At 46.6% G+C, this 15,000-nt stretch overlaps 1 protein-coding gene across 2 annotated transcripts in view; it reads right to left on the bottom strand.

The window, feature by feature from the left end:
- Positions 1 to 15,000, bottom strand: part of abi1a (abl-interactor 1a) — a 57,267-nt gene that overhangs the window by 12,363 nt on the left and 29,904 nt on the right. The window contains exons 3-6 of one of the 2 annotated variants that reach the window (XM_080855031.1): positions 10,984 to 11,007; positions 10,558 to 10,710; positions 4,385 to 4,491; positions 3,786 to 3,935 (exon numbers count right to left, since the gene is read on the bottom strand). In XM_080855031.1, the coding sequence (XP_080711157.1) occupies positions 3,786 to 3,935; positions 4,385 to 4,491; positions 10,558 to 10,710; positions 10,984 to 11,007 (434 nt within the window). Of the gene's footprint in view, positions 1 to 3,785; positions 3,936 to 4,384; positions 4,492 to 10,557; positions 10,735 to 10,983; positions 11,008 to 15,000 lie in introns of both variants that reach the window. The other variant, XM_080855030.1, reaches the window with a different exon arrangement.

Below are 15,000 nucleotides of genomic sequence, written 5' to 3'. Positions count from 1 at the left end.
GCACATTACATCCTCCATCCTCCATCTCACTCCAGTGTGAGCACATTACATCCTCCATCCTCCATCTCACTCCAGTGTGAGCACATTACATCCTCCATCCTGCATCTCACTCCAGTGTAAGCACATTACATCCTCCATCCTCCATCTCACTCCAGTGTAAGCACATTACATCCTCCATCCTCCATTTCACTCCAGTGTAAGCACATTACATCCTCCATCCTCCATCTCACTCCAGTGTGAGCACATTACATCCTCCATCCTCCATCTCACTCCAGTGTGAGCACATTACATCCTCCATCCTCCATCTCACTCCAGTGTGAGCACATTACATCCTCCATCCTCCATCTCACTCCAGTGTGAGCACATTACTCTCCCTCCATCCTCCATCTCACTCCAGTGTGAGCACATTACATCCTCCATCCTCCATCTCACTCCAGTGTGAGCACATTACATCCTCCATCCTCCATCTCACTCCAGTGTGAGCACATTACATCCTCCATCCTCCATCTCACTCCAGTGTGAGCACATTACATCCTCCATCCTCCATCTCACTCCAGTGTGAGCACATTACTCTCCCTCCATCCTCCATCTCACTCCAGTGTGAGCACATTACATCCTCCATCCTCCATCTCACTCCAGTGTGAGCACATTACATCCTCCATCTCACTCCAGTGTGAGCACATTACATCCTCCATCCTCCATCTCACTCCAGTGTGAGCACATTACATCCTCCATCCTCCATCTCACTCCAGTGTAAACACATTACTCTCCCTCCATCCTGCATCTCACTCCAGTGTGAGCACATTACATCCTCCATCCTCCATCTCACTCCAGTGTGAGCACATTACATCCTCCATCCTCCATCTCACTCCAGTGTGAGCACATTACTCTCCCTCCATCCTGCATCTCACTCCAGTGTGAGCACATTACTCTCCCTCCATCCTCCATCTCACTCCAGTGTGAGCACATTACTCTCCCTCCATCCTGCATCTCACTCCAGTGTAAGCACATTACATCCTCCATCCTCCATCTCACTCCAGTGTAAGCACATTACATCCTCCATCTCACTCCAGTGTAAACACATTACTCTCCCTCCATCCTCCATCCTCCATCTCACTCCAGTGTAAGCACATTACATCCTCCATCCTTCATCTCACTCCAGTGTAAGCACATTACTCTCCCTCCATCCTCCATCTCACTCCAGTGTAAACACATTACTCTCCCTCCATCCTGCATCTCACTCCAGTGTTAGCACATTACATCCTCCATCCTCCATCTCACTCCAGTGTGAGCACATTACTCTCCCTCCATCCTCCATCTCACTCCAGTGTGAGCACATTACATCCTCCATCCTGCATCTCACTCCAGTGTGAGCACATTACATCCTCCATCCTGCATCTCACTCCAGTGTGAGCACATTACATCCTCCATCCTGCATCTCACTCCAGTGTGAGCACATTACATCCTCCATCCTCCATCTCACTCCAGTGTGAGCACATTACATCCTCCATCCTCCATCTCACTCCAGTGTGAGCACATTACATCCTCCATCCTCCATCTCACTCCAGTGTGAGCACATTACATCCTCCATCCTCCATCTCACTCCAGTGTAAGCACATTACATCCTCCATCCTCCATCTCACTCCAGTGTGAGCACATTACATCCTCCATCTCACTCGCACCACATTTCCTTCACCCACCCTCTACCATCGTTCGCTCCCTTTTTCTGTGTACTTGTCCTTCCTTTTTTTTTTTTTTTTTTTTTTCACAGCACATTTTTTAGCTGATAAACTGAGCAGTCAGGCAAGGTGTGCACATATCCAGTCTGTAGTCTCTCCTTCAAGTAGTATGTTTGTGTGTGTGTGGTTGTGTGTGTGTGTGTGTGTTTAGTGAGAGATAGAGAGAGAAGGGGTGTGTGTGTGTGTGTGTGAGTGCATGCATGTGTTCCTGTGTCTGTTCATTTTGCCTGTGACAGAAAATCTGTGTATGTTTTCTGATGCTTTTTCTATGACTGCGTGTAAGGTCACCTGCAATGTATGACAATAAAAGGTGTGACCCTTAAAGGTGCAATTTTTGCCTTTTTCTGTTGTTTAGAAATGCATAGGTTATAAACCCCCTGAAATGACAAAGCAGTCATATGAAATAATACCGTTTCCTATTCCTTTCAGGAAAACATGTTTACTGCATCTCATTTTTGGCAACAATATTTTTTAACGTCAATTTTGATAAGGCAACCACTTTTGAATCTCCAAAACTGAGTGTGTGATTATAAGGCTGATTAAGATGATGCCATCTGCCTCAGCATATTGTAGATGACTAACCTACTCCAATTTCTAGTATTGAAAAAAATATTAGAATATGGATAAGAGGTCCCGTTATGACATTTCACTTTTCAGTTTTTGACTTTTAACAGTTTCAGCTAGTTGTCAGCATTTAAATAAAAACTACTGTGAAATATTGTATTGCGAATAGTGGCATGACTGTGTGGGTTGAGGGTAAAGCATGGTGTTGAGGGTAAAGCATGGCGTTGAGGGTAAAGCATGACGTTGAGGGTAAAGCATGGCGCTGAGGGTAAGTCATCGCATGGTGTATGTGCACAGCTGACCAGAAGAACCGCTTCAAAAGAGGCTGCTCTACTTTTAGGAGGTCTGTCCTAGTAACTCAAAGACTAGGCAAAGATATGTAATTGTCCTGTTTGCACCTGTATTGTATACTTAGTGGTTCTCAACATGATGAAAATGCACATATCTCTAAAGCTAGCTAGTGTGATTTTTTTTGGGTATGTATTTAAGCAACCAGTTAGTCTTCTACCACATGATGAAAGCCAAATGCATTTAATGTCATTGAGTTTGGAGTTTGGGGAATCAACATGGTTGATCAATTGGATGAAAATTCTAGGATGTGAATAAATAAGCCTGCAATTTATGCTCATTTAAAAGGCTGACAATCTCGACTCGATTTCAAATTGTGAGAAAAAAAAAACGTGACATTTCCTGGCCACCGAGCACCCCCACAGAGAGAGAGAGTAAATCGTACCCAGGTCTCACTGGGGGTGTAAAGCTGCCAGTCAAGGCTGGGGTGAAGGAGGGCACAGCTGGCAGTGGGTCAACAGATCGCCGCCCCCCCCCCCCCCCCCCCCCCCTGGCGCCGTCCAAGAAACATCGGGGAGGCGAAGCGAGCGAGAGACGGATAAATCAGGGAGGACAGGAGCTGAAATATTTATACGGCTGGTGGCAGTGGGCATTAAAGCCTTTTTACTTAATGAGGCCACTTCACTCACTAACATCTCTTTGGCTCTACCAGCCTCGGCCCTATGGGCTGCTGTCCAACACGCTGCTACACTACACTTCCATCCTCCAAGAAGACTAAAAAAGAAAACAGAAATGTGTTTTATATTATCTTTAAAAACAAGGGTATATGAGGCTCTATGACACTTTTAAATGGAGAGAGGGCCAAAGACAGCAAGTCATACAAAGGTAAGAGGTGTGTGTGTGTGTGTGTGTGTGTGTGTGTGTGTGTGTGTGTGTGTTGAGAGACAGCCTAGTGCAGGGTACGCCATTGGCTTTTATTCATTCTCATGTTTTTCATTCTAATAAAAGCCAAGTGATACACTCTAAAACACATCAGACAGAACTCCTTCAAAGGGTTTGGGTATACATAGCATTCAGTCCTGTTAGTCCACTAGAGTGTTGTTGAGTTTGTAGTGTGTATGTGTGTGTGTGGAGTGTGTGTGTGTGGAGTTGGAGTGTGTGTGTGTGGAGTGTGTGTGTGTGTGTGTGTCTTACCTGTGGGTCCTGGGTCTCTGGTTGAGAGAGGCGGTCCGTCCAGGGCTGTGCTGGCCGTGCTGGCTGCCCAGTCGTGCCGGGCTCGTCATGTAGTCATTGGGCACAGTGGGTGGCTTCACTGGCTCCAGAGTCTTATAAGAGGTGTTGCGTCTGTGACACACACACACACACACACACACACACACACACACACACACACACACACACACACACACACACACACACACACACACACACACACACACACACACACACACACACACACACACACACATATATTTATTCATGTCCATGACCAGCTTTTTAGTAATTCATGTTAACTGAAATGTGTTAAATTTGGGATATGTGTCTGCTCTCTGTCTTCCCGTCAAATGTTTGTTGTGTTGTATGCATCAGGGTTTGTGTGTGTGTGTGTGTGTGTGTGTTGTGTTGTATGCATCAGGGTTTGTGTTTTAAATAACACAAACGTACAGAGCACAACACTTAAGAGTTGTGCAGTACATTATGCAACTGTTGAGTATGGTGTGTTGCTCATTAACGTGGGTTTTGTTGTCTGTGTTGTCATGGCTTTTACAGGACTTGAGTGGCAAACAGCTTACCCAATAGTGCCACGCCCAGACATGGGCGGGCTGGGCGGCTTTTGAGTTGGCGGATTGGTCCTGGAGATTGTTCCGGTCCCTCTGATTGGCTGATTGTTTCCATGTTGCTGTTGCAAAACATCGGCAGAAAATGAGTCAGTCATAGTATAAAACATGTATTAAATATCGGATTAACAAACACATTAAGATAATCTACATGACAACTACAGCTACAAGAAGGGGGATCTGGAAATAAATAAATTTATAATAAATTTAAGACACTGGAGAAGAGAACACAAAGGGAGGTGAGGTGAATGGAGGTGGAGCAATACTCATGGCCAAAGCCGTTTAGCTACTTTGAACACGCATGATCACTAGCTCCCGTTATGAACAAACATTTGAGACAAAAAACAGCAACATGATCGCTGACAACTGTATGTCTCACAGCATCCAGTCATCCATGGGTGAGCATCAGGCTTAAAATGTTAATAATAATAATAATAATAATAATAATAATAATAATAATAATAATAATAATAAAAATGTAAACTACAGAGCAAATCCAGGAGTGTCATCCAAGTACCTTGGTGGGCACGACACAAATGAGCAGCTCTCTTCCCGAGAACCATACACTGAAGGAAGATGTTAAATGTCATCATGTAGAGCATAATTAACCTACCTCACGTTATGGTTAACGAGTTAAAGAGCGTTAATTGAACAGCTATTAGAGGGCTCTACTTGAGCGTTAATTGAACAGCTATTAGAGGGCTCTACTTGAGCGTTAATGGGAAACTAGCGGACACTGTTGCTACGACACATATATGGAGTATTAATGACTGACAGGGGAGAGCTGGACCACTAAGGGCTGGGATGGGGGTGGGGCAAGGATAGGGGTGGGGCTAGGATGGGGGGGGGGGGGGGGGGGGCAGACTGCTGCAGTGTATCAATAATGAACAAGGGACGGGGTGGGGTGGGGGGACCGGGGCGAGAGACACTCCTCGGGACACACTTACCTTGGCTTTTAGCCACTAGCGTGGGCAGCGAGAAAGAGAGAGAGAAAAAAACAGGCATGTCAACATCACCGCATCTTTATGGTTCAACATTGCAAGTACAAATAGGGAGAGAGAGAAGGCAAAGCATCCTTGCACAACAGTCATTGGCATGTAGCCATTTATGTCACACACACACACACACACACACACACACAGTTTTAAGAAAGCAGTGGAAAGTCTCTCCCTAAATTCCGTTGAGGGTTTTTGTGTGATCTGCCCCATCATGGCACTCAAGCATGATCACAGATCTCTGTGGCCCTTCAGGATGTTGTAAACCCATATTTTGCTTCATTTACTCAACCTATCTTTTATTAATGAACGTGATGAGCATTTCTAGAGGCCGTGGAGGCCTTGTTAACTGCATCTGTCTTAGGTACAGTGCCACCACTGCGTTGACCTGCTCTCCAGTAAGTCAAGCTATGCTAATTGTCACATCTATAATTCAGAGTCCCTGGTGGCCTGTAGTGGTCTGTTGTAGAAAGCAGAGAGGGGGGGAGAAGAAGAAGAAGAAGAAGAAACAGTAATTGTTGTATTATACGGACTTGGATTAAAGAAACTCAAGATTGATTACATTAAAGAGTGTTGGATGGGAGTGTGTGTATGTATGTGAATGTGTGTGTGTTCGTGCGCAACCTAGACATCTCCTGTGATCGATTGGCTGAACGTGGAGGTTCTTGTGTGGCCATGAAGGACACAGGAGGAATGAGTACATACTGTATATATATATATATATATATATTTAAAAAAAGAGAGAAAACATCTGACATGTGAAATCTCCCCCTGCATTCCAGGAGCTGTTGACTAGATTAGAGTCAGCTGATGAAGGGGGAGAGAAATAGGTCTCATCTCTTGGCACGAGAGAGAGAGAGAGAGAGAGAGAGAGAGAGAGAGAGAGAGAGAGAGGGGGATAGGTAGAGAGAGAGAGAGAGAGAGAGAGAGAGAGAGAGAGAGAGAGAGAGAGAGAGAGAGAGAGAGGGGATAGGTAGAGAGAGAGAGAGAGAGGGAGAGAGAGAGAGGGAGAGAGAGAGAGAGAGGGAGAGAGAGAGAGAGAGAGAGAGAAGGGGATAGGTATAGAGAGAGAGAGAGAAGGGGATAGGTAGAGAGAGAGAGAGAGAGAGAGAGAGAGAGGGAGAGAGGGATAGGTAGAGAGAGAGACTCTAATCCTGATGTTCTAATCATATGACACAGGGTACCATGACGCTAATATGGTTGAGAAACATCAGAGAGGAGAGATGGGACATTCATTATTGGGGAGAGGGCAGTATTGCTGCTAGCATGCTGGGTGGTACAGTGAAGTGTACGTATGCAGAAGTATGTAGGGTGCAAACGCGGGTGTGCATAACTGCAAAGTTAGACTGGGCGCATGTGGAGTTGGACTGGGCGCATGTGGAGTTGGACTGGGCGCATGTGGAGTTGGACTGGGCGCATGTGGAGTTGGACTGGGCGCATGTGGAGTTGGACTGGGCGCATGTGGAGTTGGACTGGGCGCATGTGGAGTTGGACTGGGCGCATGTGAAGCTGAACTGGGCGCATGTACTAATGTGTGCATTCCACTGCTTTCATGGGTATGGTGGCTCTGGAATGGTCAAAACCCTTTTCCGGAGCCCCACTCATATGAAAACTAATGTATAATATTTTCCAGATTGCAGTTTGTGTGTGTCCAAAAGGGTGGCTTAGTGTGCATTTCTCATTATTTATAAAAAGGCACTTTTAAAAAGGATAATCTCTGAGAATCCAACCCCAGACAAGAGATAAAAGTATTTGCCGCAATGCATCACATTAAAACTCCCACACACACACACAAAAACCCAGACTCATTCCAAATCCAAAAACATGTTTTTCACGGAGAACGGGCCAAACTAGGACTCCAGTCTCCCCCGAGACATCAGACCATGCGACGGCCCAGAGTCAAGGTTAAACATCCCAGCGGCTGCAGCTTATGCAGCTGGGCAGCTGCCACTTTTAACCCTGCTTTACACTCAATCCCACGGGAGGACATTGATCAGTCGGCTTCCTGTGATGCGAGATGCACTGGCAGCTTTATGGGAAATCGATAAGCCATAGTGTGTTGACAGCGTGAATGAGTGGCCTTTATGTGTTGTCCATGGGGGGGAAAGCTTGCGGTGTGTGTGTGTGTGTGTGTGTGTGTGTGTGTCATAGTGGCTCTAATCCCGGTGTTGCGCTGAAGGGATGCTGGAAATCCACCTAGATTAAAGGCACTGCCGCGTCTGCAGGACCGCTCCAGCTGAGACCCAGAGCAGGGGGCCAATGGCAGCGCCTGCCTTTACATATGCATTAACATGGTGGTCTGAAGAGGGAACACCGTGCATTACCATCTATAATGCACCATGGTCCACCTGCTCATATGCATTATCATGGAACACTGTGCATTACCATTTATAACGTGCCATGGTCCACCTTCACATATGCATTAACATGGTGGCCTTAAGAGGGAACACCGTGCATTACCATCTATAACGCACCATGGTCCACCTTCACATATACATTAACATGGTGGCCTTAAGAGGGAACACCGTGCATTACCATCTATAACGTACCATGGTCCACCTGCTCATATACATTAACATGGTGGCCTTAAGAGGGAACACCGTGCATTACCATCTATAACGAGCTATGGTCCACCTTCACATATGCATTAACATGGTGGCCTGAAGAGGGAACACCGTGCATTACCATCTATAACGAGCTATGGTCCACCTTCACATATGCATTAACATGGTGGCCTTAAGAGGGAACACCGTGCATTACCATCTATAACGCGTTATGGTCGACCTGCTCATATACATTAACATGGTGGCCTTAAGAGGGAACACCGTGCATCACCATCTATAACGCGTTATGGTCGACCTGCTCATATACATTAACATGGTGGCCTTAAGAGGGAACACCGTGCATTACCATCTATAACGCGTTATGGTCGACCTGCTCATATACATTAACATGGTGGCCTTAAGAGGGAACACCGTGCATTACTATCTATAACGTGCCATGGTCCACCTGTGCATATGCATTAACATGGTGGCCTTAAGAGGGAACACCGTGCATTACCATCTATAACGAGCTATGGTCCACCTTCACATATGCATTAACATGGTGGCCTTAAGAGGGAACACCGTGCATTACTATCTATAACGTGCCATGGTCCACCTGTGCATATGCATTAACATGATGGCCTTAAGAGGGAACACCGTGCATTACCATCTATAACGCGTTATGGTCGACCTGCGCACGAGGCAGCACTGTTAACAGCAGGACCAGGTGGAGGAATACGTGAATGAAAGAAAGCACAGGTCAATAGAGGATTAAATAACAAATCATTTGAAATGAATTTTCAAAAATGAAAATGTCGACTGCTGATTTGTAGCCGTTGAGTGTTTTTTTTTCCTTTGAAATATAATCAGATGGATGGATGGATGTTTTTTTTTGGTCGAAGCTATGCCAATCTCATTTTGCTCATGTAAGAGTTAACCGACAGCTCTAATTGATTGAGTGATGGATGGGCGGCTGGGAGCCTGATGTCGTTTCAGCTGAGCGGTGTGTGTGAGAGCTGATCCCTCTCTGAATGTGTGTGTGTGAGTAAGTGTGAGTAACAACTCTCGAAGATTAGACGTGCTCAGAATAAGACGCAGGAGGAGAAGGAACCGCAGGACAGGGAGGTAAGGTTTCAAAACACACACAAAAAGGTTAGACAGGATGATGCATGTGTACAAGAGGAGAGAGAGAGAGAGAGAGTGTGGGAATATATCTTCATATGAATAAGGAATGCATGTGCTAGATACCTGTTGAATTAGTGTTAGGTCATACTTGGGCTAGATTTTAGATGAGGCTGAGTTCAAATAAGAGGGTGTAGCCTTAGCTAGAAAATGGGTGTGGTAAAAGGTGCCAGGGACATCTTTTGATTTGGTTGGAGTCAGATGAGGTCATGTTTAATTGGCTGGCTGGGTCATCCAAGCGGGGGAAAGATGGGTGGTGCTTAATGTTGGTTTAAATTGTCTTGGCGGGACGTTTAAGGGCAGATGTATTTCCGGTATGCATCTCGTTACTGTAACTTACTTACAGTAAATCTATTTTGAACAACCAGTCCTTTGTCTGACTTCTGATTGTGAATTAGTTTAATACTTAATAATGGCCGCAACAAGAGAGAGAGAGAGAGAGAGAAAGAGGGAGAGAAAGAGAGAAAGAAAGAAAGAAAGAAAGAAAGAAAGAGCAAGGATGGGACTAAGGGAGACCAAAGTGTAAAAAAAAGTTGAAAAAATAAAACTGTAGAACACAGATAGAGGAAGAGACCAGACAGCGCTGATGGACCATATGAAGGAACCTGGACATGGGCAGACATGACTAGAGGAAGAGTTCACACACACCTTGACCCCGTATGGACATGGACACACACGACTAGATGAAGAGTGAACACACACCTTAACCCCTTATGGACATGGGCAGACATGACTAGATGAAGAGTTCACACACACCTTAACCCCGTATGGACATGGGCAGACATGACTAGATGAAGAGTGAACACACACCTTGACCCCGTATGGACATGGACAGACATGACTAGAGGAAGAGTTCACACACACCTTGACCCCGTATGGACATGGGCAGACACTACTAGAGGAAGAGTGAACACACACACCTTAACCCCGTATGGACATGGGCAGACATGACTAGATGAAGAGTTCACACACACCTTAACCCCGTATGGACATGGGCAGACATGACTAGATGAAGAGTGAACACACACCTTGACCCTGTATGGACATGGGCAGACATGACTAGAGGAAGAGTTCACACACACCTTGACCCCGTATGGACATGGGCAGACACTACTAGAGGAAGAGTGAACACACACACCTTAACCCCGTATGGACATGGGCAGACATGACTAGATGAAGAGTTCACACACACCTTAACCCCGTATGGACATGGGCAGACATGACTAGATGAAGAGTGAACACACACCTTGACCCTGTATGGACATGGGCAGACATGACTAGATGAAGAGTGAACACACACCTTGACCCCGTATGGACATGGGCAGACATGACTAGATGAAGAGTTCACACCCACCTTGACCCTGTATGGACATGGGCAGACATGACTAGATGAAGAGTTCACACACACCTTGACCCCGTGGCCCACGTCGTCCAGCACGTTGTAGTCGAGGGGCTTCCTGATGTAGCGCACGGGCCGTTCCATGTTGGCCGGAGCGATGATCTTGTGCGTGCGCGCCGTGTTCTTGTTGGTGGTCAGGATGCCGATCTCCCGACGGGCCACCTTCTCCTTGTGGATGTCCACCGTCTGCCGTCACAGAGGGAGGAAGAGGGAGAAGAAGACAGGAGGAAGAAAAATGAGTCTGTTTGTCATTTTGAAATAAAGGTTTCACTAACATAGGAAACACTTTCTCCTTGTGGATGTCCACCGTCTGCACAGAGGGGGGAAGAGGGAGAAGACAGGAGGGGAAAAAATGAGTCTGTTTGTGGGATTTGGTGTTTTTGCACTTTTGGGGATGCCATTTTGAAATAAAGGTTTCACTAATATAGGAAGCACTTTCTCCTTGTGGATGTCCACCGTCTGCACAGAGGCAGGAAGAGGAAAAACACACACAAACACACACACACACACACACACACACACACACACACACACACACACAGTATTAGCATGGCAGACACTTTAACCAAATGACACGCTTGTCAGTTATTGACTGTGATCCTCTTTAATGCAATCAGGGGGCAGCTGGGTGTGTTAATCTTCTCACAAAGGCGAAGAGGGACAGATCCACACACACACACTAAAAATCAACTTACAGGAAACAACACACAGTGCAATAACAGAGTGACCTTTAGAGAGTGACCAGCAAGACAGGCGCTTCTGTCTGTCTGTGTGTGTGTGTGTGTGTGTGTGTGTGTGTGTGTGTGTGTGTGTGTGTGTTAGTGTGTGTGTGTGTGTGTGTGTCTGCGCGAACATGCTGGCTGTCAGACGGCAAAGGTGAACCGTGAGGAAGGAGACTTTAGAGAAGGAGCAGCACAGGGGTCGGGGAAAGAGTGAGTAGGTCCGGGGGTCAATGTTCCCATAGCAACATTAGCATAATAAAGCAGGATGCTAATAAGACTGGTGCCTTTGGTTTGACTTTCAGGGGGGTACAGACACACACACTGGCTAGTAAGAAAGTAATTAAGTAAGTAAGTAAGTTAGTAAGACTTAATTTATATAGCACATTTCGTACAAGAGTTGCAGTTCAAAGTACTTTACATAAAATCAATAACAGCAAGCGCAATACAAGGAGTTACAAATAAATACAAATTAAAATGTTGCTAGGAAGTGCTAGGAAAATGTATTTTTAAAAAACTAATGAAAGTACACTGGAGGTACATAAACACATATAGGTGGAGGACCACGTGGATTGGGGCTTTCTAGTCCCAAGTATCGGCTTCTGGTTTTGACTAAACTCCCTCTGCCTCATCCTCCCATAAGGCTGTCTGCTTCAAACCTCAAACTGGCCCTTTAAATAATAATTAAAAAAAGGTTGTGAGTACAAACTCAAAATACAGCACTGAGCCTAGCCTAGATAGGTCACATTTTGACTTGCTAACAGGAGTTAATTTGGTTGATCACACAAGGAATTAGGAAGGCTTGCATTTTTTCCATCATCATCTTCTTACTGAAATAGTTTTATAAAGAGAGAGAGAGAGAGACAGTTGCAAGGTTATTGAAACTCCACATAGCCCTAGGGGGGTAGGAATTCATTATTGAAGGAGAGGGTGAATACAAATGAATGTTTGGCTTCCAAATTGCCTCTTGGTATGACAAAATCGCTTGCATCTCCTTAAAGCTGACTAATTATATTCCTCCCTTCCCTCCTCCAAAAGATGTTCAGAGTTCACCTACACTGGGGTGAACGTGCTTCCCAAGTCATTCTCAAGTATTCACGCTTCCAAAAAATCCTCCAGAGGCTCACTATGTTGCCATCAAAGTGTTTCTAAAATAAATCTGAAACATTTATAAGCAATCAGTGTCAACAGAGTCATTGGGTGCAGCTTTGCCTTTACCATGCATGTGTGCGCGCACACACACACACACACACACACACACACACACACAAAGGCTATTGAGCGGATGCTCAGAGAGCAACAGATGAAAGCACCACTGTGTCTACGGCGAAGACCTCTCTCTCCCTCTCTCCCTCTCCCTCTCCCTCTCTCCCTCTCCCTCTCTCTCTCGCTCTCTCTCTAGGGAGGCCTTCATGGTCGCAGCCAACAGATCATTCCATTCATTCCACTGGGAAGTCAGGTCAGAGAGGCTGTGGCTGAGGGAAGCCCTGTGTGGGCCCTCTGTACCCCTCAGGACCAAAACGCCGTCCCTCAAGCACTCTCCTTCTGTGTGTTGGGGCCAGCGTTTACGACAGGGTCTCCCTCTGTGTGTTAGGGACAGGGTCTCCCTCTGTGTGTTGGGGCCAGCGTCTCTGACTGGGTCTCCCTCTGTGTGTTAGGGACAGGGTCTTAGACAGGGTCTCCCTCTGTGTGTTGGGGCCAGCGTCTCTGCCTGGGTCTCCCTCTGTGTGTTAGGGACAGGGTCTCCGACAGGGTCTCCCTCCTGCATGTCTGTGTCTGACCCTGGGCTAGCCCTAAGAGCACTCATGCATTCATGCCTGCCAGCACAGTCCTTGCATGCTGTACTTACAGCTCAGTCAGTCCTTGCATGCTGTACTTACAGCTCAGTCAGTCCTTGCATGCTGTACTAACAGCTCACTCAGTCCTTGCATGCTGTACTAACAGCTCACTCAGTAACTTCATGCACACAGGCACCAAAGGTACCGTGCCTTAATTGGCGGAATACGTGAAAGAAAAAGGGAGCATCCGTCCGAAGATGAGCTGGTTGAACTAGTCTTTAGCTCAATAATCTACTCCTATTGAACAAAACAAAACAAATACAATGCATATCTTCGCTGTACTGAAATCTTGCTTTGGACCAAACCATCATCTTAGGGAGTTTTTACACCTTTGCACGCTCATCAACTGATTCTGACCAGAGGGTGTGAAATGATGGGCGTGAGAATGGCAACTGTAGAAACCGTTAGCAACCACAGCACCAAAAAGCAGTCCCTTCTTCGCCACTAATAAGTAGACGGCAGGAGGAGAGGCCCAGGACGAGAGCTCTTCCTCTCCCGCCGGCGGCTGAGAGCAGGAAACTCAGAGCCGCTGATGAAGGCGAGGTCCTCTCTGCAGGAGCGCGCCACGAAGACTTTTATTGCCAAACAATAAACAGGGAAAAGGAGGGAACACAGCCAAAGGGCCTGTGTTTAATGGAGAGGTGCTTAGAGTGGAGGCAGTGGAATGTGTCTGTGTGTGAGTGTGTGTTTATGAGAGTGTGTGTGTGTGTGTGTGTTTGTGTGTGCGTGAGAGTGAGTGAGAGTGTGTGAGAGTGTGTGAAAGAAAGTGTGTGTGTGTGTGTGTGTGTGTGTGTGAGAGTGTGCGTGAGAGTGTGCGTGAGAGTGTGCGTGAGAGTGTGCGTGAGAGTATGCACATGTACTATCAGAGTGAGTGTTCCTGACTCTGGACAACCGCCACGGCGCAACCTCAACTGACCTCTGCACGGGAGAGAGAGTCAACAAGGAGTCGCAGCGTCTGGTCTGGTCATAGGTCTCCCTTCCAGAGACAACTACAAATCCCAGCAGCCTCCTCCCTCCCCCTTCATTCCCTCACTCACTCACCTCATTCGTTCGTTCGCTCTACCCCTCGCCGGCCCTCCCTCCCTCCCACACACACAAAAACATGTCCATCACCTCCAGAGAGGCTGGGGAAAAAAGAAAGAAAAAAGAGAAAAAAACAAAACTGTGTGAAAAGAGGGGAGGGCTGCGGGCCCAGGGTGAGAAACTGTACTGCTCATGTTCTGCTTACAAGTGCTGAGTCTTCTTCACTGTGTGTGTGTGTGTGTGTGTGTGTGTGTGTGTGTTAGTAATGGGAGTGTCTCGGGGAGCCTAGCCTGCGTTTATCATTGCCGTGCCGTGCAGCACAAACACGACTGCAGCTGGCTCAGGACAGGAAGCAGAGGGGGAAGAGAGAAAGAAAAGGAGGAGGGGGTGATTTCATCTCCTTCCTGTGAGCCGAGCGAGAGCTTATCACCACCCTCGCCCTCGCCCTCTACACAAGAGCAGCAAGAAGAGAACGAGAGAGCAGTGTGTTCTTAAGAGTATAAATGGCAGGAAGTTTATTCCGAGCGTGTGTGTTTGTGTGTGTGTGTGTGTGTGTGTGTGTTAGTGTGTGTGTGTGTGTGTGTGTCCTACTATGAGAGAGTTGTGTTTGGTAAGACAGACCGTAAGAGTATCTTCCAGAGGGAAAGCACTGAAGTTTATTCCGAGCGTGTGTGTGTGTGTGTGTGTGTGTGTGTTAGTGTGTGTGTGTGTCCTACTATGAGAGAGTTGTGTTTGGTAAGACAGACCGTAAGAGTATCTTCCAGAGGGAAAGCACTTCAACAAAAAAAAGATCCAGCTGGGAGAGGAGGAGAGCTGAGTTATTTGTATTTTGTCTTCCTCCTGACCTCACTATCCAGAACACAATATCCTCC

Source organism: Sprattus sprattus, assembly GCF_963457725.1.
Source record: "Sprattus sprattus genome assembly, chromosome: 17".
NCBI classification, from domain to species: domain Eukaryota; kingdom Metazoa; phylum Chordata; class Actinopteri; order Clupeiformes; family Clupeidae; genus Sprattus; species Sprattus sprattus.
Note: the sequence above shows the minus strand (reverse complement) of the source record. Positions and strands in the feature narration are given on the sequence as shown.